We start from the raw sequence: 25,667 nt of genomic DNA, 5'->3' as shown, positions 1-25,667 counted from the left end.
TGATTGAAGGATGTATCTATAGCCTGCTAAGAATGTTATTTCTACTATTCCATTGCCCCCCCCCCCCCTCCTAACTCTCCTTTCCCAAGGATAAAATCTTTAAAAATAACAATCAGCTACACTGGGATCTCACGTGATCAGCATGATTTTTGCCCTAGGAGTGAACTCCCTTAGATCAGCATGGGTGCCGAACCAATCGCCGTCACGCTGTCTCGTTTAATTCATAGGATTAAATCTGGTCGTTTGAATCTAGGTCACATAAGGAGCTGATCACGTGAAGAGTATGTGAACCATGCGCAGACAAAGAATGAGTTCCCTACGTGGGTATTGGCAGACAATTTCCACCGCAGTGGCGTGCAGAGGGGGGGGGCGGAGGGGGCCCAGGCCCCGGGCAGCCACATCAAGGGGGCATCCAAAGGGGGTAAAAAAATGATTTTTTTTTTTAATTTATATTTTTTTTTTTTTTTTTTTTTTTTTTTTTTTTTAGGAAATCTGTCTACTAAGGTTTGTCTACCTAGGCAGAATTATCACAATATGCCGAATTCACCGAAATGTGTATATACAATCAACACATGGCACTGCTATAGTCATCGTACTGTCCGTGTCGTACAACCTTCAGGGAGAAAGGGGCATCGGTGAAGGGTAGTGGTGTAGTAGTCATTGATATTCCCCGAATAAATATATGCAGTCTTTCAATTAATAGAGTATCTGATACTTGTGTAGGTAGGGGCATCTTTTAGAGAACACGCCCATAATCATTTTATACACTTGTGGTCATCCATAGAGTATTAAAGCCCATGATTATAATTTACACACTGTAGGGGCATCTTTTAGAGAACACGCCCATAATCATTTTATACTTTGTGGTCATCCATAGAGTATTAAAGCCCATGATTATAATTTACACACTGTAGGGGCATCTTTAATGTAATTTGCTTATATTCATCATAATACTTTTGAAGGGCATCCAAACACTAATTATGCCCGCATACATTTTATATATCATCAGGGCATCTTTAAAGTAATTTACTTGTATTCACGTTTGTATTTATATAATTATAGCAATTATGCCCATATTCGTTTATATATTATCGGATATTTATTATGCTTATATTCATTATTGAATGTCTGAAGGGCATCCCTACAGTAATTATGTCCTTGTTCGCTTCATATTTTATCGGGCATCTTTATTATGTTTCTATTCATTGCATAATGTTTGTAGGGCATCCTTATTTATTATGATGGACGTAACGGCATTCGTAGACTGATTAAGCACACAGCCTATTGTTTTTTTTTATTCTAATGATATTCTTTATTCATGGCCATTTGGATTTTTGTGTATGGTTAAATACAAACTTTCAAGTCCGTACTGTTTTGATACACTGGGCCGGGCCGAGTTAACTTCATTCTAAAGTTGTCCTTAAGTCTCACACTTCTTAATTAGGAGTCATCCATTTATGACGTCCACAATGGGTGGGGGGGGGGTCCGAAAAAAATTGACTTTTGTGGACGCGTGTGGACAGGGGGAGGGGGGGGGGTTGGCCCAATGTGGACGTCCACACATTAAATCTAACATTATTTTTGGTAGGCGGGGTTATCCCAGTTCAGTTGTGAGACGGGAGAGGGGTGGAGAGGGGGGGGGGCATAGCACGCTGTCCTTGTTCAGGTGTGGGACAGGAGGGGGGGGGGGTTAATACACACTAGCATCAACGTTGGACTCAGCAATATAACAGTGTCAATGCGACTACAAGTGTGCGAAATAATGGCTAGTCAAAACACCGCGAAATATGCTAAATTAAATGATTTGTATCAAAAGGCGTATCCTTCCAAATTGAAATATCAACTTCAAAAAGAGGTTAATAGCCTATGGCTTAATTTAAAGAGGCAGCCAGAAGAACAATTTAATTTACAGCTAAATTAAGGGTCTGACATAGCATAGTAGATTTTTAAACACAGTCCGATGTAGAAGCAGGGGCGTAGCGAGGGGGGGGGGGCGGGGTGTGCGGACCGCACAGGGTGACACCATTTAGGGGGGTGACACCAAGGCAAAAAAATAGCAATATATATATATATACTTGAGGGGGGGGGTGCAAATCGAAAGTTTGAGGGGGGGGGGGGTTGCAAATCGAAAACTTGAGGGGGGGGGGGGTGCAAATCGAAAGTTTGAGGGGGGGGGGTGCAAATCGAAAACTTGAAAGTTTGTCCCCGGGAAGGGTCGCGACGCCTCCGGGGGGGGTGACACCATTAAGTGCCGCACCGGGTGACACCCGACCTCCCAACGCCACTGTGTAGAAGTGTTGTTTTTTTAGGGCTGGCAGCTTTAGCCAAACAATGTACACTTCTGTTATATTCAAGGTTCAGATACTTTGAGAGTATCTAGCATCACCCATCTCTTTAAAGAGTTGACGTTTTGACCAAGTGGTTTAGAGAAAAAATCTGAAACATCTCTAGTTCAATGCACACTCTCACCTGTATTGGTTACACTATAGGAATTCCTAAACAGGCCAAGAGAGAAACATCCCATTAATAAAGGCGTGTCTGACGCCCTAATTGTAGACACGGACAACGTTTTTGTCCCTTCGGTCCCGGGTGGTAATACAATACCGGATGAGACTCTTTTGTAGTGCATCACAGCCCCCCCCCTCCCCACCACGACACGTCCGCAATTGTCTCCCCCCTTTCCAACCCCCTCCCCCCCCCCCCCCAAGTTCCAACCATTTACTCCATTTGGATTTAGCTGGCTGTAGTCAACGTTTTCATCTCAATTAAGATAAGTACAATTTTTTAAATAAAGTATATATATATATATATATATATATATATATATATATATATATATATATATATATATATATATATATATATATATATATATATATATATATATATATATATATATATATGTATTTATGGGGGGCATCTTCCGCTTGAGTTTGCCCCGGGCATCTACATAGGTCTGCACGCCACTGTTCCACCGTGAATGGATACCAACCAGTTGTCGAGTCCTGTCGCCCTTTTTTTGTTGCCATGGATGAAAATCGTGGGATTTGTTTATTAGGCCTATTTATTTTTGGCGATTTTGCCTTCATAACGGCCGCAAAGTTTTTTTGTTTTTGTTTTTCAAATCCGTACTTTTAAATCTTAAAAGTAGGCCTATTTTTTTTATTTTTTTTATTTCTCTGTTGTCACTTTTCTTATTAAATAGGTCACTACATTAATAAAGCATGAGTTATCTCCCCTAAAATTTCTCGAATATTCTAGACTTCGAGGTATGGCAATTTGAGATATAGAAATGATTTTAAATCAATTTTTAAATATTTTTTTTTTAATAGAATAGAATCTCGTAGATAATAAACCGGGAGTGATTTCCCCTAAACCTTCTCGAATATTCTTGTATAACACTACGGGGAATGGGAATTCGGGATATAGACGATATTTAAAATCTATTTTTAATTACTTTAACTTTTTTTTTAAATTTCAAAAAACATTTTAATAACAAGCTTTTATGTACTAACTAGACTACCCGTCATCCGTTGGATAACTGTGGGGTTCGGGGGTCATCCATAAAAAAACATCACGTCTGTCACTTATCGTCACAAAAAACCAGACCCCACATTCAAAAAGAGGATTTTTATCTTTTAAAAACACCGAAAACACCGATTTCGGACTATCCCTTCATATACTGACGTCACAGGTGACCTACTCAACTCTACTTCACCTGCCCAGTGCCCTGTCAAGTCTCAGACAACGTGTTTTTATCGTTTAAAAAAAACGATTCCAGTCAGCCGGGCATGTCTCTGACCACACTATCCCTTCATATGCTTAGGACAAAGAAACAGATTAACTCTACTTCACCTGCCCTGTATCCCGCCAAGTTCAGATAGGCAACTTTATCATTCACATCTAAAAAATAAAATAAAAATTGAAAAAAAAAATTATCATTGACGTATTGGTCTAGAACCTGTGCCATCCGCATGCAAGCCAATTACATTAACAACTTAGCTATTTGACTCGTGACGTCACAGATGAATTTTTATACTATACTTTAATACTTTGAGTCTCCTTATGCAACTTGATCTTGATCTAAGTCTAGTAGTAGTAACTTTCAAAAATTTTATCTTAAATTAGCTAACCAAAGATTTATATAAAATAATGAAGGTCTGAAATTATCTAGATCTAGATAGAATTATCTAGATTCTACGATTCGTTTACTTAAGTCTTAATTTAAGTCTAGTATTTGCGTAACTCTTGCGAGATCTAGAAGTTCTAGATCTAGAATCAAGATCTAATCATTAGACCTATTCTAGCTAGATAGATCTAAATAGATAAATCACAAAGATTTATATCAACTATTTAAGGACTAAAAAATGTATTCTGATTATAAAATGGATTGTATTTTTATCTAATTAATCTTTGCAGTGGCGGAACTAGAAAAAAGGGCCACCCAGCAAAGAAATTTTTTGGGCCCCATATATATATATATATATATATATATATATATATATATATATATATATATATATATATATATATATATATATATATATATATATATATATATATATATATATATGCGCGTTTCACTGAAGGAATATCTGCCGAAATGCGGGGACCCCCACCCGCGCGCAGCGCGTTGCTCTAAGGTGATAGATATCTATATCCAAACCGCAGTGAAGCACGAGTATAAGTTAGTCTATAATATAATCCTCCAGTGTCGTCTCGCACTCATTTCGCACTTCCGTCTTTCCGTCATCGATATAGCCACTTTGTCTTCGCTAATAGAGCTGGAGTATGTGGCCATCCATCGGGAAGTCTCTCCCTATGAGCGTACGCCCGGATAAACGTGTTGTTTGGTGGCGGTTTAAATTACGCCGCGGGTCTGGGGGACTAGGGCCATCTGCGGACTTTGTGACAGTGTTGGCTCAATTATTTTTTTACCGTAGTTTAATTTTCGTGAATATCCATATTCAAACCAAAATGCCACCAAAGTGCGCTGAAGTAATATCCATATCCACACCGCAGCGAAGCACGGGTATAAGCTAGTTCTTTCAGACGTTTTGAGCAGGGTTTCTTTCAGACACTTTTTTTGCACATTGATAGATTAGTGGTATTGTTTTTTTGTTTTTTTTTATGATGATGTAAGCTTGGTAACTGTAGAGAATCGAACGCTACACCCAGTTGTATTAATAACCGACTATAGATAAACATCGTTACTATTAACTAAGCACACTTTAAATCTATCTTCCGGGGGTATGGGTGACACCAACCTTAAAATTTACAGAGACAAAAAGGATGTAGCTAATTTTTTTACTAAGCAAATTAAAAAGCAGTTTCTTCTCGTAATCTAATATATAAAGCTTAATTCTGTGTGTAACATGTAATAAGTTTGTCGTGGACATACTTCCATGGATTTAAGTGTTAGATTATTATCGTGCTCATAGTCTAAATTTATGAGTTAAAAAATTACTATTGAAAGTGTTGGGAAATAATTTTCATTTTTCAAACTGATAGTAATAATTGTCGGCATGTTCATTAAACACAATTTTTAAAAAATATCATCTTTTACAAAAATTCTAATTATGTCTGTAAATTATTTATACTTAGTCCTTTAGCACTTACTTCTCTTTGATAAATTAGGAAAACACAATTACTTCCCTTTATAAAACATTGCATTAGTGGAAAAGAATTTACTTTTTATTACTTTGTTTTGGTGTTGGGAAAAAAATAATTACATAATTAGCGGGGATTGATCAAGTGCAAATGTTGTAGGTATTTTACGGTTAAGCTTGGAGTATTATAATTGTTCATTTGGTTTGGTTTGGCACCTACGTTCGTTTAAGTGAGTGCAAAAGACTATGAATAAGTTGGGGTACTATAGTCGTTTATTAAGCTGAAACAGGCGATTCTGCCCCGGGCTAGACTGTGAGTACTTTGCGTTTATGTTCGCGTTTGTGTTTTCATTGTGTTTAGGTTGGGTTTGCGTTAGTGGTTGCGTTTTGATTTGATTCGTTTTTGTTCTTTCTTTTTTCGTTTTCGTTTGTGTTTTTTTTTCTTTGGGTTTGTGTTTGTATTTGTGTTTGTGGTTGGTTTTGCGTTTGGATTTGGTTTGTTTTCGTTTGCTTTTTTGTTTGTGTTTTTTTCTTTGGGTTTGTGTTTGTGGTTGGTTTTGCGTTTGGATTTGGTTTGTTTTCGTTTTCTTTTTCTTTTTCGTTTGTTTTTTTCTTTGTGTTCGTATTGGTGTTTGTGCTTGTGGTTGGGTTTGTTGTTAGGTTTTTGTTTTCGTTTGTATTTGTAATTGTGTTAGCGTTATGTTTGCGTTTTGTTGTTTTGGTTTTGGTTGGTTGTGGTTTGGGTGGGCAATGCCGGGTTTATGATGATTACTAAACACACAGGTAATGGTCTTTAACAGAAAGGTTTATCACAGAAGCCAGAGCAGGTCCTGGCCGGGACGGCTAGTTATTACTAAAATAACGCGTACCAAAAAAAATGACACGCCTATAAAAAGGAATTTATAAGCGTGGGTCGCTTACTAAATATTAGTAAAAGTATCCAATACATAATATAGGGACCTACAGTTTTCTTTAAAGTTATGTAAGTGGTTGTGGACTAGCCGTACCTGCCAGGCCCTGCACTTGGCCTGAAAAACCTATCTGTAAAGGACCATGACTTGTGTGTTTAGTAATCAACATATACTCGGCATTACCCGGGTTTAGGAAATATTATTACTTTTCAAATTAACCCTAACCACAACCAACCAAAACAAAAACAAAAATGCAAACATAATACAAACGCAAACACAAATACAAATACAAACCCAAAAACAAACACAAAGAAAACACAAACGCAATAAAAAAAGCAAACGAAAACAAACCCAAATCCAAACGCAAACACAAACCTAACAACAAACGCAAACACAAAGAAAACACAAAGGCAAACAAAAAAGCAAACACAAACGCAAATACAAATAGAAACACAAACGCGAACTTAAACACAAACAATAACTCAAAATAATGCAAATAAACGCAAACATCAACACAAACTTAAATGCAAACATAAACGCAAAGTGCTCACAGTCTAGCCCGTGGCGCCATATAAGAATTCCAATCGTGCTCATTTTTAGCCCTCATCAAGGGCTTTGAGTAGGACCAACAGTTTGTCCATAAGGCCTAGTCATCTATAGAGGTGCATGCCAAAAATTAGCAAGATGTACAGAGGTTTAGTACCCAAAAATTAGTATTGAAATTACGCTGTTTTTGACATAAAATACAAAGATTATATATGGGGAAATACGATTGGTCAGTTTTTACCACTTGCAGAATTTTCCAGGATATGACGAGTTCTTTCTGACACCCCTAGGTGTTTTTCTACCACCTCACAAAATATGAAGGGGGGGTCGTTCGGCAAAAGTTTTTTTTCGAAATATAGCTCATATAAGGCGCCGGTCAGTCGAGGTCAGTTTTGACCCCCTCTATGTGGACTTTACGGCCAACCGGCACAGGCCCCCGTGTTCTATTGCCCCAAGGCAGGAGCCTGTCAAATTTCAAGGCGCCTGCTGCGCTGGTAAGTGACCACAACGTTGAGTTCATGTTATTTCCCCACTCCCCCACGGCGATTGGTTTAAACTGTGCTCAGATATAATACTAACGATTTTTATCTATAATCGGTTATGAATACAGCTCGACCACTTTGCTTTATATATATATATATATATATATATATATATATATATATATATATATATATATATATATATATTCCCCCCTCCCATTCATGGATTAACACATAGGTTATTACGATTCTCAACCAAGCCGTTTACCTCAGGCATATTTTGCAACGATGAGTTAATGTAACTTCCCCTTCCCCCCCCCCCCCCTCCCCCCCCCCTTCCCCCCACCCCACCCCCCACGGCGATTGCTTTAAACTTTGCTCAGATAATACTAACGATTTTGATCTATAATCGGTTATAAATACAGCTTGATGTAGCGTGTTTTCTCTATCATTAGCACGTTTAGTTCATGGCGTAACCCCCTCTTTCCACCCCCCCCCCCCATCCACCCTTGTCGGGATTTGTCAACTTTGCTCTTAAAAGACTTTTTAACTCACTCAAATTAAAATCACTTAATTAAGTGGAATTATTATTTTTCTGTATATATTTTTGCTATTTGTTTGCCTTGGTGTCCCCCGGTGCGGTCTGCACCCCCCCCCCCCCACCCCCTCGCTAAGGCTCTGGAACAACTATTGAAAAAATCTATAAAGAAAAGCGTGGGTCGCTATAATATGTATCGAATACGTTTACTAGAAATTAAGAAGCTATTCTTTGTAGTTATTTAAACCGAAGTGTATTATTATATATTTAAAGAAAATTATTTATTTTCTCCTTTTTAGCTTCTTATAAAACGTTTCTTATGTATTTTTATTAAATTTTCTAGATTAATATAATTTATTTAATTTTTCATTTCGTCCGGGCGGAGGGTGGTAGACTTGCCTGTGTTACCCTAACCCTAGTATCAGACGTCATCAAGGTTTTCTGCCGAACACTAACCGAAGTAGATACGTCCAGAATCCAGTCAATGAGCTTTACCCAGTAGTCGATACATGCACACGTCACGTGATCTGTGTCATTGTTACTATTTTTACCTGTAGTAACAGTCGGGTCAAGGAACACAATACTGTGAACTTTGACCTCTGATAATCCGAATATTATCACACTAATTCACACTAATTCACACTAATTCGCAGTCTGATACGCTAGATCATTTTTTACTGTGATTATATCTAGACATTAACTTCCTTCTTGATGTAGTCATTGACAGAGTTTCTTCCAGGCGGAGACCCCCCCCAAGAAAGTCTACCCCCCCCCTTCCCCCCCCCTCAGTGTTTCTTCCAGACTTTTTTCTCCGGGGGGGCACTTGAAATCTTCGGGGGGGGGGGGGGGGGGGCGGTAAACTTTCTTCGGGGGGGCGGACACTGTTAAAAGTATATATTTTCTATATAAATTATATAAATTTCATTTCGTTCGGGGGGGCGGTAAAAATTTTTCGGGGGGGCGAATGTACTTGTAATTGTTTTTAATGGTGTGAGGAATACTAAAACTACATGTTTTATTACTACTTACATAAACCTCAGTGCAACTATTATTTTCACGTACAATTATGGTGAGAGTTGCTTTGAGGACAATAACAATTTTATTTCTGGGAAAGTGACATACAATGTACACTGACCACCAAAATCCTAACGGGAAACTGTCGCGTACATCTGGGCATCTATGGGGGGGGGGGGGGGGAGGAGTATAGTTCTCCAATCTAAAATCCCACTGAATACACCCCTGTAGATCTAACATTTCTATGGAGGTTTTTTTTGTTGTTGTTTTTTAATCAACCAGTACGTACCAGATTTATTAGTGTTTTTAAAACGCGCTTTGTATTCCGTAGTCCACAACATACTGTAGGCCCGTATTAGTTAAAAGACAAAAGTATAGTGTAAACAAACTTGATGTGTTTTTGTTTTTTGACCCCGTCGCTATTTTGGGTAGTAATGATGTGATAGTGCTAAAATAACTACAACAAAAGAATGTGGAAATGTCAAGGACACAAAGCAGCGCGTGGTGTACGCCGCCACAAGGCCATCTTTTTCGCGTAGCGTGTGCATGCTAGGCTGGCGTGATCATTGAGTGCCGTCTTGTTTCCCTTCCCTCCCCCCCCCTCCCCCCCCCCCCTCCAACCTCTTTTTACATTGCGTTTAAACATTGTTACAAACTATATCAAGAACAAAGAATGCTCTCGTCAGTCTAATCAAACTATAAGATAAAAACAATGTATCAAATTAATAATAATATTATTCAAATTATTGTTTCATAGTTAGCATAATTTTATGTAAGGCATTTGGGTTTTTTTTTTTTTATTTATTTCTTATCTATTAGGTATCAAAAGAGTAGGCTATGTACCGATTAAAAGTAATTATATTTATTTTCAAAATGCGTAACTATATGTTTTATAGGCCTAAATGAACTAAATGTATATATGAAACAAAACATCTTTTTTTGTTTTTTTTACCAGTACTAAAATTTGTTGTAAACAGCTGAGTGTATTCAATGTTTATGTGAATCAGCTGATTTTCCCAGCTGTTGTATGTGTACACTTAGCACTTGCCGTTTTGTTCCTCTCTGCGAAGTTGATTATCTAACCTCACATTTAGGACAGGTTGTTTTAAAAACTAAATCAGTTCGTCATGATTTAGCCTTCACCGAAATTATCTGCGATATACTATCTTGACCAATAAAATATTTTTAAAAACTAAAATGAAGGTTCAAAAGCAGGTCAGCCGGGAAACTTTAGACCGACTTAGAAGCCTAGCGCAGCACTTGCTGTGAACTTTGTGCGCATGACTGTTAGCCCTGGCTTCCTTAACAGCCAATAAAAAAAGGTATGCAAATGTAGAACACATAAACAGCCGCAAAAAAAATCAGTATAAAACCAGCCCTCTTCTTCGATGTTTAGACACAAATATTAATGCTAACCTTTCCAAAATAATTTGAAGCTTCATAGAATTTATATCAATCTATTGTGAATTAAATTGAGTGAAAATAAATGTGTTTCAAAAATATTTTCTTTGAAATTCACAATCATATATAGATCTGATCTAGATTAGATCTAGAAAATCTTGTATAGATCTAACCTTACCGTTGATTTCTAGTAGTTTATTAGTCCAAGTAGCTTTCTTGGCGATTGGAGAGATATTTTTAAAATTAATATTTAGTTTCTAAAAGACTTGTAATTATTCTACTTATACAGTGTATCAAAAATACGCATTATAAAATGAGACATATTAGATCTAGGTTCCAAAATGCAGGGAGTGAAGAATCGGATGGATATTCCCACCGGTAAGATCATCTTAATGCAGGGTCTGCAGGTTACTCCCCACAATTTTATCTGGCGTGTCTTGATCTTCCTAAAAAATGGTAACAATTTTTTTTCCAGATAACTCTGATGTATCAATGGGATCAGATTTCAATGAAAATACAACAGTAAGTAGACCTATTGTGTTCTTAATTTTTTTCTAACTTTGAGCAATTTTCCGGAGTGGGAAGTGGGGTTTGTTGTAATTTGCAGTGAGTAAGGCCCATCCCCTGTCATTGAAATTTCCCCACGTGAAGTTAAACCCCGCCCACCCTCGTTGTAAACAACCTGTCACGTGAGTTCGTAAGTTTCCTGTCTTGAAAATGTTACTCCTTACTACAGTCCTACTAATTAAAATTAAATACGACAATAGACTTCTATAGATCTAGATCTAGTAGATCAAATCTAGTATATAGAATCTTGAATCTAGATCTAGGCCTACCATATAGTCTACTAGTAGGGTAAAACTCCATTTTAGCGTATTTTATTCCCTGCTTCACGTTCACCTCCAGTTGAGCGTATTTTATTATATTATTATAAATACTAGATCTAGATTAGATCTTCTAGATCTAGACTCTAGATCTAAATAGTAAATAGTACGAGCCGACCCGCAGCGTATCATACGCCGCTATTTAGTTGTTTTATTTTCTACTTTTCAGTAATTCATAATTTGTAAATTCGACAGTACCAATGCTGCCACTGAAAATATTTGCTTTAAAACACTAACCCCCCCCCCCCCACACTTTCCCCTAACCCCGACCCTACAGCCCCCCCCCCCCCCCCCCCGTGAAAGCAGCCTCCTCTTAGTTATTTCTTAGTTACCTCCCTGTAAGTTTAAAATCGAACAAAATTATCTGCCCCTAATAGAAACCCGGCTGTACGGCTCTTTGATTTGTAAACATTTAGCTTTGTAAAAAATTTAGAGTGAACACCGCTCACCAGACAATGTTGGGGTGGGTTGGGGGGTGATATTGATAGAGAGAAAGAGAGGGGACTGCAAGGAGGCGCTTGCAGCTTGTTTTCTAACTGATCCCAGAAGAGAATTATATATATAGATAAAACACAACCATAACACACGAAAACGTTAGGAATCATTAGGCTTATTAATAGATCTATATTTGTTTATGAATTTTTGTTTTTATATTTGATATTTTACTGTTGTCAAAACCTTTAGAAAAATCCAAATTTGGAATATTGAATGTGCTATGACTATGCATGTATATTTGTGACAAATGATGATAATTGTTAAATTAAAGTCAACCGGGCAGGGATTTTTTTCACCCTATTCAATTCGAACTGTCCTAATGCTATTTTATGGTTTTTTTTTTTACCTTTTCACATTCATCAAAAAAAAAGTAGATTCTATATCTAGCTCTAATCCTAGTGTTTTTCTAATGTGTTTGTGTGCTTTGGTTGTGTTGATAATAAAAATAGCTCAACCAGATGTGAATGTGAAGCGGCGAATAAAATACAATAAAATATGCTAAAATGGAGTTTTACCCTTAACTTTACTAGATCTAGATCTATATAATATAGTATATACTATTACTATATATATATATAGTCTAGATCCTAGTGGTAATCTATCGTTTTAGGTACATAAAATCGCCCGCAGCTGGTAATGTGCGAAAAAGTTACCTCATCGAAAAAGTTACTCATCGTCAAGGCTTTAATAGAAGGTATATTGTGATATATTTGTGTCAAATATTATAGATAAATGAATAATAAACATAAATCAATGGCTAAATATATCAAACATTTTTTTATAGGCAAGTTAAACAGCAGTGTTTGCGAGCAGGATTTGCTATATAAAAAGCGGTCATCTGAAAGTTAGAGTGGCTTCCCCTGAATCTTGCGCTATAAGTTTACAGTAAAAAGAAAAAAAACAAGATGGCTGCTATAGTAAATGAGCAATGTTGCATCTGTTGGAAACATCGCTAGTCTTCATTTATTACTGAAAAGTTTTAATTCAATTGTTTAAAAACAGGTACATAAATGAAACAGGGGAACATTTTTGTATTTTTCAAAAAATAAATCCTCCTCAAAATGTTAAATAATTATTAAAATTTAAGGAGTCACCTGTTTTTCACATTACTAATCGCGGGCGATTTTACGTACCTAAAACGATAGATTACCGATCTAGTATATACTACTACTAATAATAACTATTAATTAGTAACTAGATCTACCTACTTCACTAAATCTAGATCTAGAACTATAGGTGATAACTAGACTACTGTACTACTAGATCTAAATCTAGATTTGACTAATGCCAAGGCTGTACTATAATAATAATATGTTCAAGTTAAAGAAGTGTTTAACTTTAACAAAATATCAAGGAGTGTTTAATCAGCTACGTTTTTTACACTTACAACGGACTGAAGAACAAAGATAACAGTGACAGAAAAAATAGTCTTGATTTAGGACTCATACTCATTAGATCTAGATCTGCAAGCACCTTTGATTACAAAAGGGGTTGTTTGCAAACTTTAAAAACACAAAAATTACGAAGTTTTCAATCAGATCTAGATCTAATAACATTTTCATCAAAGAACGCTTTTTGGGCTAGACAGGTTTCTCAAGATTTAAAACAGGTTCAACATCATCTAGACTAGATATAGATTTTTTAATATTTTAAAAATAGATTCTGCTGTCCAGTGGCGTAGCGAGGTCGGGTGTCACCCAGTGCGGCACTTAATGGTGTCACCCTTCCCCCAGAGGCGTAGTGACCCTTCCCGGGGACAAACTTTCAAATTTTCGTTCGATTTGCACCTCTTCTCCCCCCCCCCCCCTCAAACTTTCGATTTGCACCCCCTCCCCTCAAGTTTTTCTCTATACATTTTGCTATTTTTTGCCTTGGTGTCACCCCCCTAAATGGTGTCACCCGGTGCGGTCCGCACTCCCCCCCCCCCCCCCCCTCGCTACGCCCCTGCTGCTGTCTAATTCTGCTGTAGAATAATAATAAATTCTATATAAACCTAGATTGAACACTTTTTACAAGAGTTTACTTAGTCCGCAACGTCTACGTATGTTTGTTTGTTGGTTGGTTTGTGGCAAATCTTGTAGCTCAATTTTGACCCACTTCTAATATATTATTATGTAGCAATTTCATTCAAACTTTCTAGACACATTCCACTTTGATGACAATACAAGTCCATCAATTTTTTAATTTAATTAGATGTTTAGGGGTTGGCATGGTCGAGTTGCTAAACCAAAAAGTCTCAAGTTCGAATCCTCTGGCAGATAAGGCTCGTTAGCTGGGGACAGCCACTCTTCTAGGAGAGACAACTCCAAAATCAAATAACTGCTGCCTTGTAGTTTGTTCTTGGTTGTTCTTCTATGGAAGCAAATCCAAAAAGAAAAGCAGGCCTCAGTGGCACATAACCAGTTGACATGTATACTTAATTGTGTTGGAGGGGATACCTTCCAACACTAAAATTAAGAACGAAGAAGAAGAAAGAATATGTTTAATTAGTCATTCAAAATTAATACAACGGTTTTCAAAACTAAGTGGAGATAACAAAACTAAATCTCTCGACAGATTAATAAATTTAATAACAGAAGGGAAGATAATTAGCTGATGCGATCAATCTTAAATTCTGGTGAGCTGTGAATGTTTACAATTGTAGAAACGGTAGATCTAGTGAAGGCTATTAGGGTTAGATAATAAAGTTTAAAAAAAATTTGAAACCAAGTGGAGGTAACAAGATTAAGAGCTTGTTACCTGTGAAATATGGTCAAGGACAGCTGCTTTCACAGGGCAGATCTTTTAGATATCGCAAGTTACTGACAGTGTTTTAAAACACGTTTTTAGTTGTGTCTACTTTATAAATTAGAAATCACTAAAAACGAGAAAATAAAACTAATATAGAACCTTTGCAGCAACAAGCTTTTAAATGCACTGAATATCTATATATATATATATATATAATTCTCTTCGTAGAGACATTAGAAAACACAACGCAGCTTATCCAAAACCCCCACCCCTACATGGTCTGGTGAGCTATGGTTCACCCCGAATGTTTACAATCGTAGAGCCGGGTTAGTGACGGCTATTAGGGGCAGATAGTTTAGTATTAAACGATTTGAAATGAAGGGGAGGTAACAATTTCTGATTGATCTTTTCTTTGTGAACGGCTGCTTTTACTGGGGGGGGGGGGGGGTGTAGTGTTGGATTCACAAATTATGAATTGCTGATAAGCAGAAAATAAAACAACAAGATGGCGGCGTATACTACGTCGCGGGTCAGCTCGTATGAAAATAGAACTTATCTGCTTTCGTTCATAAAAGCTTTGGTCACTCCTGAGATCTTTTACATATTTTTGCGACAAAAAGCTTTAATTAAAGTAAGCAGATAAGTTTTATTTTCTCATTGTCGGTACATTTAAAAGCTTGTTGTATTTTTATATTCGGTTTTTTTTTAAACAATTCTACGCCTGGGTTTGGGAGCTAGATCTTTAACTCAGTTAATATGAATAGTAGATCTATTGCATTTCTCTCCTGGTGTTGGACTAGATTCATATTTTTGTACATTGACTGAATGATTAGGTTAGTGAAAAAAGTGAAATTTTAGCATCATTTTGTAAAATAGGCCTAGCTATGAAGAAATAAATTTCACAACCGCCAGATCCTATGATAAGCTGGTATAAAAACTAAATATTTCTCATTCTAGTCACTCGAATGAAGTAGCCTTTTTTCTAGAGCTACATGATTAGTTAGGGGGAAAGTAAGTAAACTGAGGATATGACTAAATAAAACTCCCAGACAGTCCATGGAGTTATCCACTTCTCTAGTCCTGGCTTATATAGGGATAATATGGTCAACACTATGTCCAGTTGTCTTCATTTTCCCAGATTAAAGTTAGGTACCCATCACAGTTGGATGAACCTTGTGACGTACGGTAGAGTTGTGTGCCCAAAACACACTTTTTAGTCTTTAGTTAATAATCATGCTCTGTGCTGCTCAACCACATTATTTAGCTGAATGTGAATAGGATATATGCACAGAAACCATGATACTATTGTCATCCCTCAGTTATTGTAATTTATAAGTACCAGAATCGGCCACAATAAGTGAAAAACCACAAAGTAGTGTTACCCTCTCATTTTTGAACATTGGTGCATTTGTTGTGTAAAAATGTATGAATGATATAAACATGTGTGTAATATACGTAGATGTAACTAAAGTTTATTTCTGCTGGCTTGCCACAATTCAACTTTGAATTTTTTTGTGAACATTTTTGAATAGTTGGTGATGTACTTAAGCCAGGATAAATGAGCAGCAAATTAGCCAGGGATGGCTATAGTGCTATTTGGTGAATATTCTGATTGCTGTGGTAGAAATTCATTTCTGTAATATATTCAAGTTTGTATATTATACAAAATTGTGGACAAATAGCTTGTATTCAAATAGCTTGTATTCAAATAGCTTGTATTCAAATAGCTTGTATTCAAATAGCTTGTATTCAAATAGCTTGTATTCAAATAGCTTGTATTTATTCATGGGAACTTTTCTTCATTGCACTTGGTGGCTTTCACAGCTAGAAATCACCATAGATTATCTATTAAAGATTGTGTATTGCTTTAATTGACTTAAGAGATTTTCTATGGTTTTAATTAGAAACTGGTACCCATCTGTTCATTGGGAATTGGTACCCGTCTGTTCATTGGGAAGTGGTACCCGTCTGTTAATTGGGAATTGGTACCCGTCTGTTAATTGGGAATTGGTACCCGTCTGTTAATTGGGAATTGGTACCCGTCTGTTAATTGGGAATTGGTACCCGTCTGTTAATTGAAAACCAATAACAAGTGTTTTCCGGGGTGCTTGCATAGAGATTCCTTGTGAAATATTCCGATCACAAACATTGTACCACTTGCTAAAATGTCCTCATCTCAATCATTTTACCACTCATATGAAATATCCTCATCTCAATCATTTTACCACTCATATGAAATATCCTCATCTCAATCATTTTACCACTCATATGAAATATCCTCATCTCAATCATTTTACCACTCATATGAAATATCCTCATCTCAATCATTTTACCACTCATATGAAATATCCTCATCTCAATCATTTTACCACTCATATGAAATATCCTCATCTCAATCATTTTACCACTCATATGAAATATCCTCATCTCAATCATTTTACCACTCATATGAAATGTCCTCATCTCAATCAGCGTATCACATCCCTTTTTACCACTGAGAAAGAGCTATTTAAAAATAGCTTTTAAGATAAGTCTAAATTCTTCATGCAATGAATATCAATTTTTTTTTTAAAAATCCGTGATTTATTTTCCACCAAAAAAATGTGAGCTAGACTTGATATATAAAATGTTTGACATATTTTAGGTGAGTTTTGGAATTCTCTTTGATGTGGATGGTGTTCTTGCCAGGGGAAGCGCACCCCTAGATCCTGCCAAAAAAGCAATGGAGAAGCTGAAAGATTCTAATGGAAACCTGAAAGTTCCAGTTGCCTTTGTAACCAATGCCTGTAACAGAAGTGCTGATAAAGCAAGACAAATCAGCAAATGGTTTGATATCAATGTAAGTACTTGAAACAATATTTACTACTTTTATTCAGTGTTTCTTTCAGGTATCAATCCTGCTAATTTTGAAATAATACTGTTACATTTGTATGGAATTAATATTATCCAATCTATTTTTAGGTGACACCTGAGCAAGTGATTCATGCTCCAACCCCAGCTAAACTTCTCAGTGAATTTCATGGAAAACATACTTTAGTCATTGGCCAGGAACATAAGCGAGAAATAGCAGAAGAGTATCCTTTTAAACTTATCTAGCAATAGGTATTTTAACCCGTCACAGTCCGGGAATAAAAATTATGTTACTTCCCATATATTCTGAAGAGAACGCATTTTTCAACCATGGCACTTTTTTTTTAAAACATTCACATTAAAAAATTAAAATTAGAACTAAAAGCGTTTTACACGATAATTGTCCAAGTTTACTATGTATAATATAATAGCTTAATCATTTACTTTAATAAATAAAAATAGCATTATTACCAGAAAACATAAACAAAATACATTCTCTAATATTTCAATGGAAATTTATTTTAAACGCTAAACATAAAAATCAAGCTACTGGAACTTAATTTTTTTTCATTGTAGATGTTACATTATGAATAAAGTCTGATTCAATAGAAGGAAAAGCCATTTTAATTAGTTTCAGTTTCACTCATCAAACTGCCTTTAGTTTAGAGAGAAAAAAATTATTAACATTGTAGAAAATGAACTGCTAGTTATAGAAGAAAAAAACAATCCAAATCAAAGCATTATTGCCCACATCTGCTGTTGCCAGTGTTGTTTACTGCTGGTAAAGAAATGTACTATACCTAGTTCAAGCATCTAATGACACATCAGACTGTGTTACTACTGGTAAAGAAATGTACTATACCTAGTTCAAGCATGTAATGACGCATCAGACTGTGTTACTACTGGTAAAGAAATGTACTATACCTAGTTCAAGCATGTAATGACGCATCAGACTGTGCCTCAAAAGAAAATTCTCAGGCGAATATGAATACTTATAGAACACTAAAACATCACTTAGCAGGTTATTTAAGCCTAATGAATGTCTAATAGGCGGAGTAGTTTCTTTAACTGAAACTAAACACCCAATTTGTTTTAATACCCTAACCCAACTCCTAGCAATAATGACTTTATACTCTATTCCTACACAATCATTGCTTTATTTATATACTGACCGAATGCTGGGAAGATATGTATTAAATTTTATTTATTTTAAAGACTTATTTGTTAAATATTAGCTAAATGGTGGTTCTTAACCATTTTTGAAAATCCGAGCCCAATCAGTTTCACATGTGCAGTCACCAAACCCTTCTTACTAGTTCAATCGTCAGCATTGACAAAATCTGATCATGAGTCGAGGTGTATGTCTTGAACTCCACAAAACCTCTGAGACTGACTCGCGAAAACCCCTGAGACTGACTCGCCAAAACCCCTGAGACTGACTCGCCAAAACCCCTGAGACTGACTCGCCAAAATCCCTGGGTTCCATAGAACCACTGAGTTAAATGCTAATTTCCTTCTGCTGGAAAAAAAAGTATTTTTTCCTTTAACTGTAAAATAGTCTTGGTTTCAAAAATGTTTGTACAATTGAAGATGTAAAAAAGGCCTACCCACTGTTAGACATGGTTGATCATGAAAACAGGGGCAGAGTGGTAAGTATTTTTCTTTGCAATCATCAATTTGTATGAGTATGACAGTTGCGGTTTACTAATATATAAAATGTATAAAGACTTTTCACTTAATTGGTAGTGAGCATTATTTTGAACACATAGTGAAACTGAAAAAAGTCATATAAAATTGTAAGTGTGCCAAACCTTACAAATACTACAAACTTTTTACTCTACAGGCAAGAGGGGATTACATTGAAAATCCTGACTTCCCCAGAGTCGATGGTGAGGCTTCTTAGATTTTAAAAAATTATAGTCTATGTTTTTATTGATGTTTTTGATGAATATTATTATTTATTTTAAAATGTTGCAGTCATTCTACTGATTGGAGAGCCTTGTCGCTGGGAAACTGACCTTCAGTTGATCATTGACCTTCTATTGACAGAGGGCAAACCACTACATGCCCCTGAAGATCCTCATAATGTTCCACAAATTCCACTCATAGCATGCAACATGGACCTTGTCTTCATGGCTGAGGCTTGCATGCCTCGCTTTGGCCATGGTGCCTTCCTTCTTTGTCTTGAAGCACTTTACAAGGTAAATTATTGTCCAACAAGATATTTGACTAAATCTCTGTTCAAGTGCAAGATTGAAGGAATGGAGAAATTAGTGGAATAATTTCTTATAGATATTTTAATCTTCTACTGAAATAAGCATTATGCATGTAAATTGGTTAGGGTAAACAGCAGTATGCATGTAAATTGGTTAGGGTAAACGGCAGTATGCATGTAAATTGGTTAGGGTAAATAGCAGTATGCATGTAAATTGGTTAGGGTAAACAGCAGTATGCATGTAAATTGGTTATAGTGTAAACAGATAACAACTGAAGTTGGGGAAATATTTTTCTCCGTTATTGTTAATTAAATTTTATTTAGTTTTATAGCTTGATTTCAAAGCTTTTAGTTTTAGACTGTTTATTGCTGGGTTTTTTTTTCTGAATTTGGTTATTTCTTAATATCCTGGAAGTTGAAAATATTTTTTTCAACATGTACAATTTAATTTAGTAGATCTAATGGGGACTACTACTATAGTTGATTGTTTAAAATCTTTCCTAGTTTAATGGAGCCATTGCATTACTTTTTCAGAAAATTACAGGCAAGGATCTTCTTTACAAAAATCTGGTAGGCAAACCCTGTGAAATAACTTATAGATTTGCTGAACATATGGTGTCTAAAATAGCGCAACAAATGGGAATCAGCAAGCCTATCAAGCGCCTATACTTTTTTGGGTATGTTGTAAACAATGAAATAATGATATTAATCAAATTAATGTTTTCCGTTCTCATTAGACCAAATGATAATGAGCATACATTTTTTTTTAAATATTCAAAATCTAAAAATATCAGTATGAATTTTCTGAGCAACAATTCTCCAAAAGGTAACTGCCTAATTTTCCAAAAAATATTAAGGATCATTATGTTGTCGTTTTTTTTTAATATATTAGAATTTTCAATTTTTGCAAGCGATAATTGATATTAACAAAGTCAACAAAAGTATTTATATTTCTAAAACTGCCTAATTTCTTTTGACTTCTGATTTTAAATTCAATTATTGGACTTGAGTGAATACATTGTTTAAGTATACACTAAGAATAAAAGGAAAGCTCTTTCTATTCAATGAGTGCCTATACCATACCATTATTTTTTCAAACTTCCACCATAACAGCTTGGCTAGAGAAGTCTTTTCAACCTCCAGTAGAAATAATAGTCTTTTCAGCCATCACTAGTACTAAAATTAAACCTGTACTATTAGTAGTTTTTCTAATCCTTTTCTAAATTTGTTCTAGTCATTTCTAATGTTTTTCAAATCCTTTTCTAAAACTTTTCTTATCCATTTCTAAACCATTTCTAACCCTTTCTAAAGTTTTTCAAATCCTTTTCTGAAGTTTTTCTAACACTTTCTTATTCCTTTTAAAAAATGTCTTTCCTTTCTTTTTCTCATATCAGGGACAACCCAAATGTGGACATAGTGGGGGCTAACTTGTATGACCGCTTCATTAAGAGAAAAGATAGCAACGCCAATGCTGTAGATGTTCCAGTTTCTAGATTGATCCCACAGAGTGACGAGCTTCACAAGCAGACAGTGGAGGACTGTTTTAGTATGTTGGTTGGTACAGGTGTCTACAAACACACAGCAGATGAGGAGACAACTGTCAAGTCCACTGATGTTTACCATGGCCACAGAGATATTGCACATGAACCAGAGCTCAGCAAGCCACACAAATTTGTTCATGATGTCAATGATGGCATTGATTATATTTTTAGGAAAGAAGGCATTGAGGTTAATTGAGTTGCTTAATATCAGGCTGTAAATATGAGTTAAGTGTGTGTTGCTGTTGCTCAGTGAATAAGGGCATACTGTCTCCTGGCTGTCCTGTAAATATTGTGTAATTAGCTGGTATGTGCTCTATAGTGAGCTGTCTTCGTGTCAGCTACTTGGGCTGTGCTCTATAGTGAGCTGTCTTCATGTCAGCTACTTGGGCTGTGCTCTATAGTGAGCTGTCTTCATGTCAGCTACTTGGGCTGTGCTCTATAGTGAGCTGTCTTCATGTCAGCTACTTGGGCTGTGCTCTATAGTGAGCTGTCTTCATGTCAGCTACTTGGGCTGTGCTCTATAGTGAGCTGTCTTCATGTCAGCTACTTGGGCTGTGCTCTATAGTGAGCTGTCTTCATGTCAGCTACTTGGGCTGTGCTCTATAGTGAGCGGTCTTCATGTCAGCTACTTGGGCTGTGCTCTATAGTGAGCTGTCTTCATGTCAGCTACTTGGGCTGTGCTCTATAGTGAGCTGTCTTCATGTCAGCTACTTGGGCTGTGCTCTATAGTGAGCTGTCTTCATGTCAGCTACTTAGGCTGTGCTCTATAGTGAGCTGTCTTCATGTCAGCTACTTGGGCTGTGCTCTATAGTGAGCTGTCTTCATGTCAGCTACTTGGGCTGTGCTCTATAGTGATTTGTCTTCATGTCAGCTACTTGGGCTGTGCTCTATAGTGAGCTGTCTTCATGTCAGCTACTTGAGCTGTGCTCTATAGTGAGCTGTCTTCATGTCAGCTACTTGGGCTGTGCTCTATAGTGAGCTGTCTTCATGTCAGCTACTTGGGCTGTGCTCTATAGTGAGCTGTCTTCATGTCAGCTACTTGGGCTGTGCTCTATAGTGAGCTGTCTTCATGTCAGCTACTTGGGCTGTGCTCTATAGTGAGCTGTCTTCATGTCAGCTGTCTTCATTTCAGCTACTGGAGCTGTGCTCTATAGTGAGCTGTCTTCGTGTCAGCTACTGGAGCTGTGCTCTATAGTGAGCTGTCTTCATGTCAGCTGTCTTCATGTCAGCTACTTGGGCTGTGCTCTATAGTGAGCTGTCTTCGTGTCAGCTACTGGGGCTGAACCATTGAGCTGTTATGTTAGAGCTATTGTATGATAAAAAGTTGAGTTTTTCAAAAGATCTAAATAATTTTTTACTTTGTAACTTTGTTCATATGAAAATAATGGCATATCTAAGACAAGCAATTCAGCTTGCCAATCATGTACAACGAAAAAGTGTGCAAGTTGGTTGTGTACTTTTCACCCCTTTTGTAAAGTTCATAAGTCTTTCATTTTTTACAAACTATTCCTAAAAAATATTACATTTTTATACTAATCATTAGCCCTTATTTTGTCAATTTTTTTTATTGTGTATTTATTTGCATTCATATATCATTAGAGCCTATAAGTATAAAGATCTTCTCAACAAAAATGTCAGTTTAAGACCACTAAAGTTATGCATTCCATTTATTGGATTTACACCTAGGCTCTGTCTTTTTAAATTATAATTATATAAATGTATATATGTCAAACAGCTACTTTAATGTATAACCTTGTGAAATTTGTCATAAATGGCTACAAATTGTTCTCTCCACGAGGCTCTTCTTGTAAATTTTGAGAATCAAATTTTTTATTTGATGCTATGCTTTTGTGAGAAATTAAAAGTTAATGATAATTAAGAAGTTTTTTTGTATCAAAAATCAATGTTCCTTGTGTCAAAGAGTTGCTAATAGTAACGTGGAGATCTGTTGGACTGATATGCTGCTGTGGATTAACCTATACATTCTATGCTGCAGGCCAGGCCATTCTACTGCATTAATAATGTTTGTTAGGTCAATTCTGCTAATTAAAAACTTGTAGTCAAAATTTGCTAAAGCATACTATACGATGGTACAAGACTTAATAGTGATAGACACTATACTATCAATAAGATGCTGTTTGTGTTTAAGCTAGTTTTATACAAGTCTAACCCCTCCTATTTCCATCTATTTATTTCAATTGTGTTACGCTTTTTAAAAACTAATTAATTAATATTATAATAATATTAACAATTATAACATTTGTAAATACTAAATAGATCTAGAATCTAGTACTACTAGTAGCCTCCTCGGGTTCACTGCCTCAATCTCTGTGTACTTTATTTCTCGGTTTTTACCAAAATAAATAATAAAACGAGAGATAAAGTGCAAAGTCTGGAAAATGTCTAGAAAAGTAAATGTTAGACTTTTAGAAGTCTGGAAAATCACTAGTTTTTGGACTGGCTTTTTTAAAAGTCTGGAAAATGTTAGACATAAAACTTTTCCATGATGTTAGTTAGTCTAGTCCAGAGGTCTCCAAACTTTTCAGCCTGAGGGCCGCATTAACTATCAAATATCAGTTCGGGGGCCAGAGTTTCTTCCATGCATCTCTTTGGGGTGGCGGTGTCCCCGTGACACCCCCCCCCCCACCGAAATATAATTTATATAGAAATATATACATATTCATTTTAAATGCCACCCACCCTGTACTTGTTCCAAAAACAAGAAACAGCTGTCCAGCGACTCATCCATTGCAATTGAAAAATTGCGAAACTTGTTAGCAGTTTTCACTATTTCAGTCACAATTTTTTGATCAATTTCTCAACACGGAAGGCAATGGTGTTTGCGCCCAAAGCTACATTTTCAAATTGGTTTGAATTTTCTGGGCAAGTTCCTCAGCCACCTTTAACAAACATTTTTTTTCGTGAACCAAAAGATTTCCGCGGGCCGTAGTTTGGAGACCCCTGGTCTAGTCTACTCTAAACTCTAATCTACATCGTGTCAACTTAGGGGTCATCCATAAATGACGTCACGCTTTTTTGACGATTTTACCTCCCCCTCCCCCCCCCCCCCCCCCCCCCCGTCACACATCGTCACAAAAAGCCAGACCCCCACCCCTAAAATGACGGCACACCTCAACCTACAACCCTTCTCAAAATTGCAGTTGAATTTTTCTTAAAACATCGACATTTTTCCAAAATCTTGTCTGAACTCAGTCAATATAGAATATTTTAATCAATTCCTATTGCAATTTATTAAAAACAGTTTTTTAGCAATTTCCATTCTGGAGAATTGCATTTATTAACCCGTCATTTCTGAATGTATGAATGAATGGATGGATGGATGGATGTGTGTCCGCAGCTTTAAGGGCAGGTTAAACCCCCCCCCCCCCCCCCAAATACATATTTAAGTCAGAAATGTTGATTTTTGAAAATCTATTGTTTCTGAAAGTACATTCAATTCTGAACATTTTTGTATAATCATTTTGCAAAATTTCGTATTTCTAGTATTTTTTATAATTTTTTTAATTAATGAGACTGACGTAATTCACCTATATTAAGCAACATTTAGCAACATAAAAATTAAAAACTAACTAAAGTAGATGTTCTTATTGCTGAGTAAGAGGCTCCAGATGCAATTTATGTAACTGGGAGGTTTTAAAAATTACTTCTTTGGTATAGTTTTCGCTTTTTCACGTTTTTTTTTTCAAATTTAGTATATTTTTAACTATTTAGCGATTTTCTCAAAATGGTACTTTTCAACAAAATTGTACCAGTTAAATCACTATAACTCAAAAACTACTTGAGATATTTAGCTGAAATTTTGCACACATGTTTACTAAACACTGCTTGTAAAGTTGAACTAAAAGAATTTCTATTTCTTTGAAACTTCTCATTTTATAAAAAAAAAAAGCTAAGTCTACTCCCTACTTTTTGGAAAAAATTTAGGTCTCACTTTTAAAAAATTTGACTAAAATCCATTTTTTATTATTTTCTAATTGTTTTAGTTCAACTTTTTTGTAATTGCGTATATTACACTATATTAAAGATTTGTGTTATTCTGACAAACAGAAGCTTTGTTATTTTGATTTCAATGAGAGCTAATTTTGAGCTATTTTACCCCAAAAATGACACTTTTTAGAAAATATTTCCACAAAACCATAACTTTTTAGTGATTTTTTTTGCATTTTTTTCATATACTATGCTAGTTACAACTTCCTTATCACTCAAAAAAGTCCTAACACCTAAATTTCAATTTGGGGTTTTAACCTGCCCTTAAGTCGTATCTCCTCCTCAACGAAGCAATATCGAGGACTAGTTCCAAAAGCAATTATGTTAAGCAATTTACGAGGATGAACATAGGCCAAAAAAATTCCGGGTTTCTTTCATAGATTTCCCGGAAAAGCCAAAAAACCTCGAAGAATGCAGTTTTTGGTCCATAACTCGGCAACCAG

At 36.0% G+C, this 25,667-nt stretch overlaps 1 protein-coding gene across 1 annotated transcript in view; it reads left to right on the top strand.

The window, feature by feature from the left end:
* Positions 1-23,226, top strand: part of LOC131927501 (haloacid dehalogenase-like hydrolase domain-containing 5) — a 28,789-nt gene extending 5,563 nt beyond the window's left edge. The window contains exons 3-10 of the mRNA XM_059283183.1: positions 10,977-11,023; positions 17,255-17,449; positions 17,572-17,684; positions 19,019-19,109; positions 19,304-19,349; positions 19,438-19,661; positions 20,210-20,352; positions 21,070-23,226. Of these exons, the coding sequence (XP_059139166.1) occupies positions 10,977-11,023; positions 17,255-17,449; positions 17,572-17,684; positions 19,019-19,109; positions 19,304-19,349; positions 19,438-19,661; positions 20,210-20,352; positions 21,070-21,412 (1,202 nt within the window). The 3' untranslated portion in view covers positions 21,413-23,226. The remainder of the gene's footprint in view (positions 1-10,976; positions 11,024-17,254; positions 17,450-17,571; positions 17,685-19,018; positions 19,110-19,303; positions 19,350-19,437; positions 19,662-20,209; positions 20,353-21,069) is intronic.
* Positions 23,227-25,667: the final 2,441 nt, after the last annotated feature.

This window comes from Physella acuta, unplaced genomic scaffold, assembly GCF_028476545.2.
Source record: "Physella acuta isolate Inbredline_101_S28 unplaced genomic scaffold, ASM2847654v3 ptg001411l, whole genome shotgun sequence".
NCBI classification, from domain to species: domain Eukaryota; kingdom Metazoa; phylum Mollusca; class Gastropoda; family Physidae; genus Physella; species Physella acuta.
The sequence above is the reverse complement of the archived record's forward strand: the minus strand, read 5'-3'. Positions and strand labels throughout refer to the sequence as shown.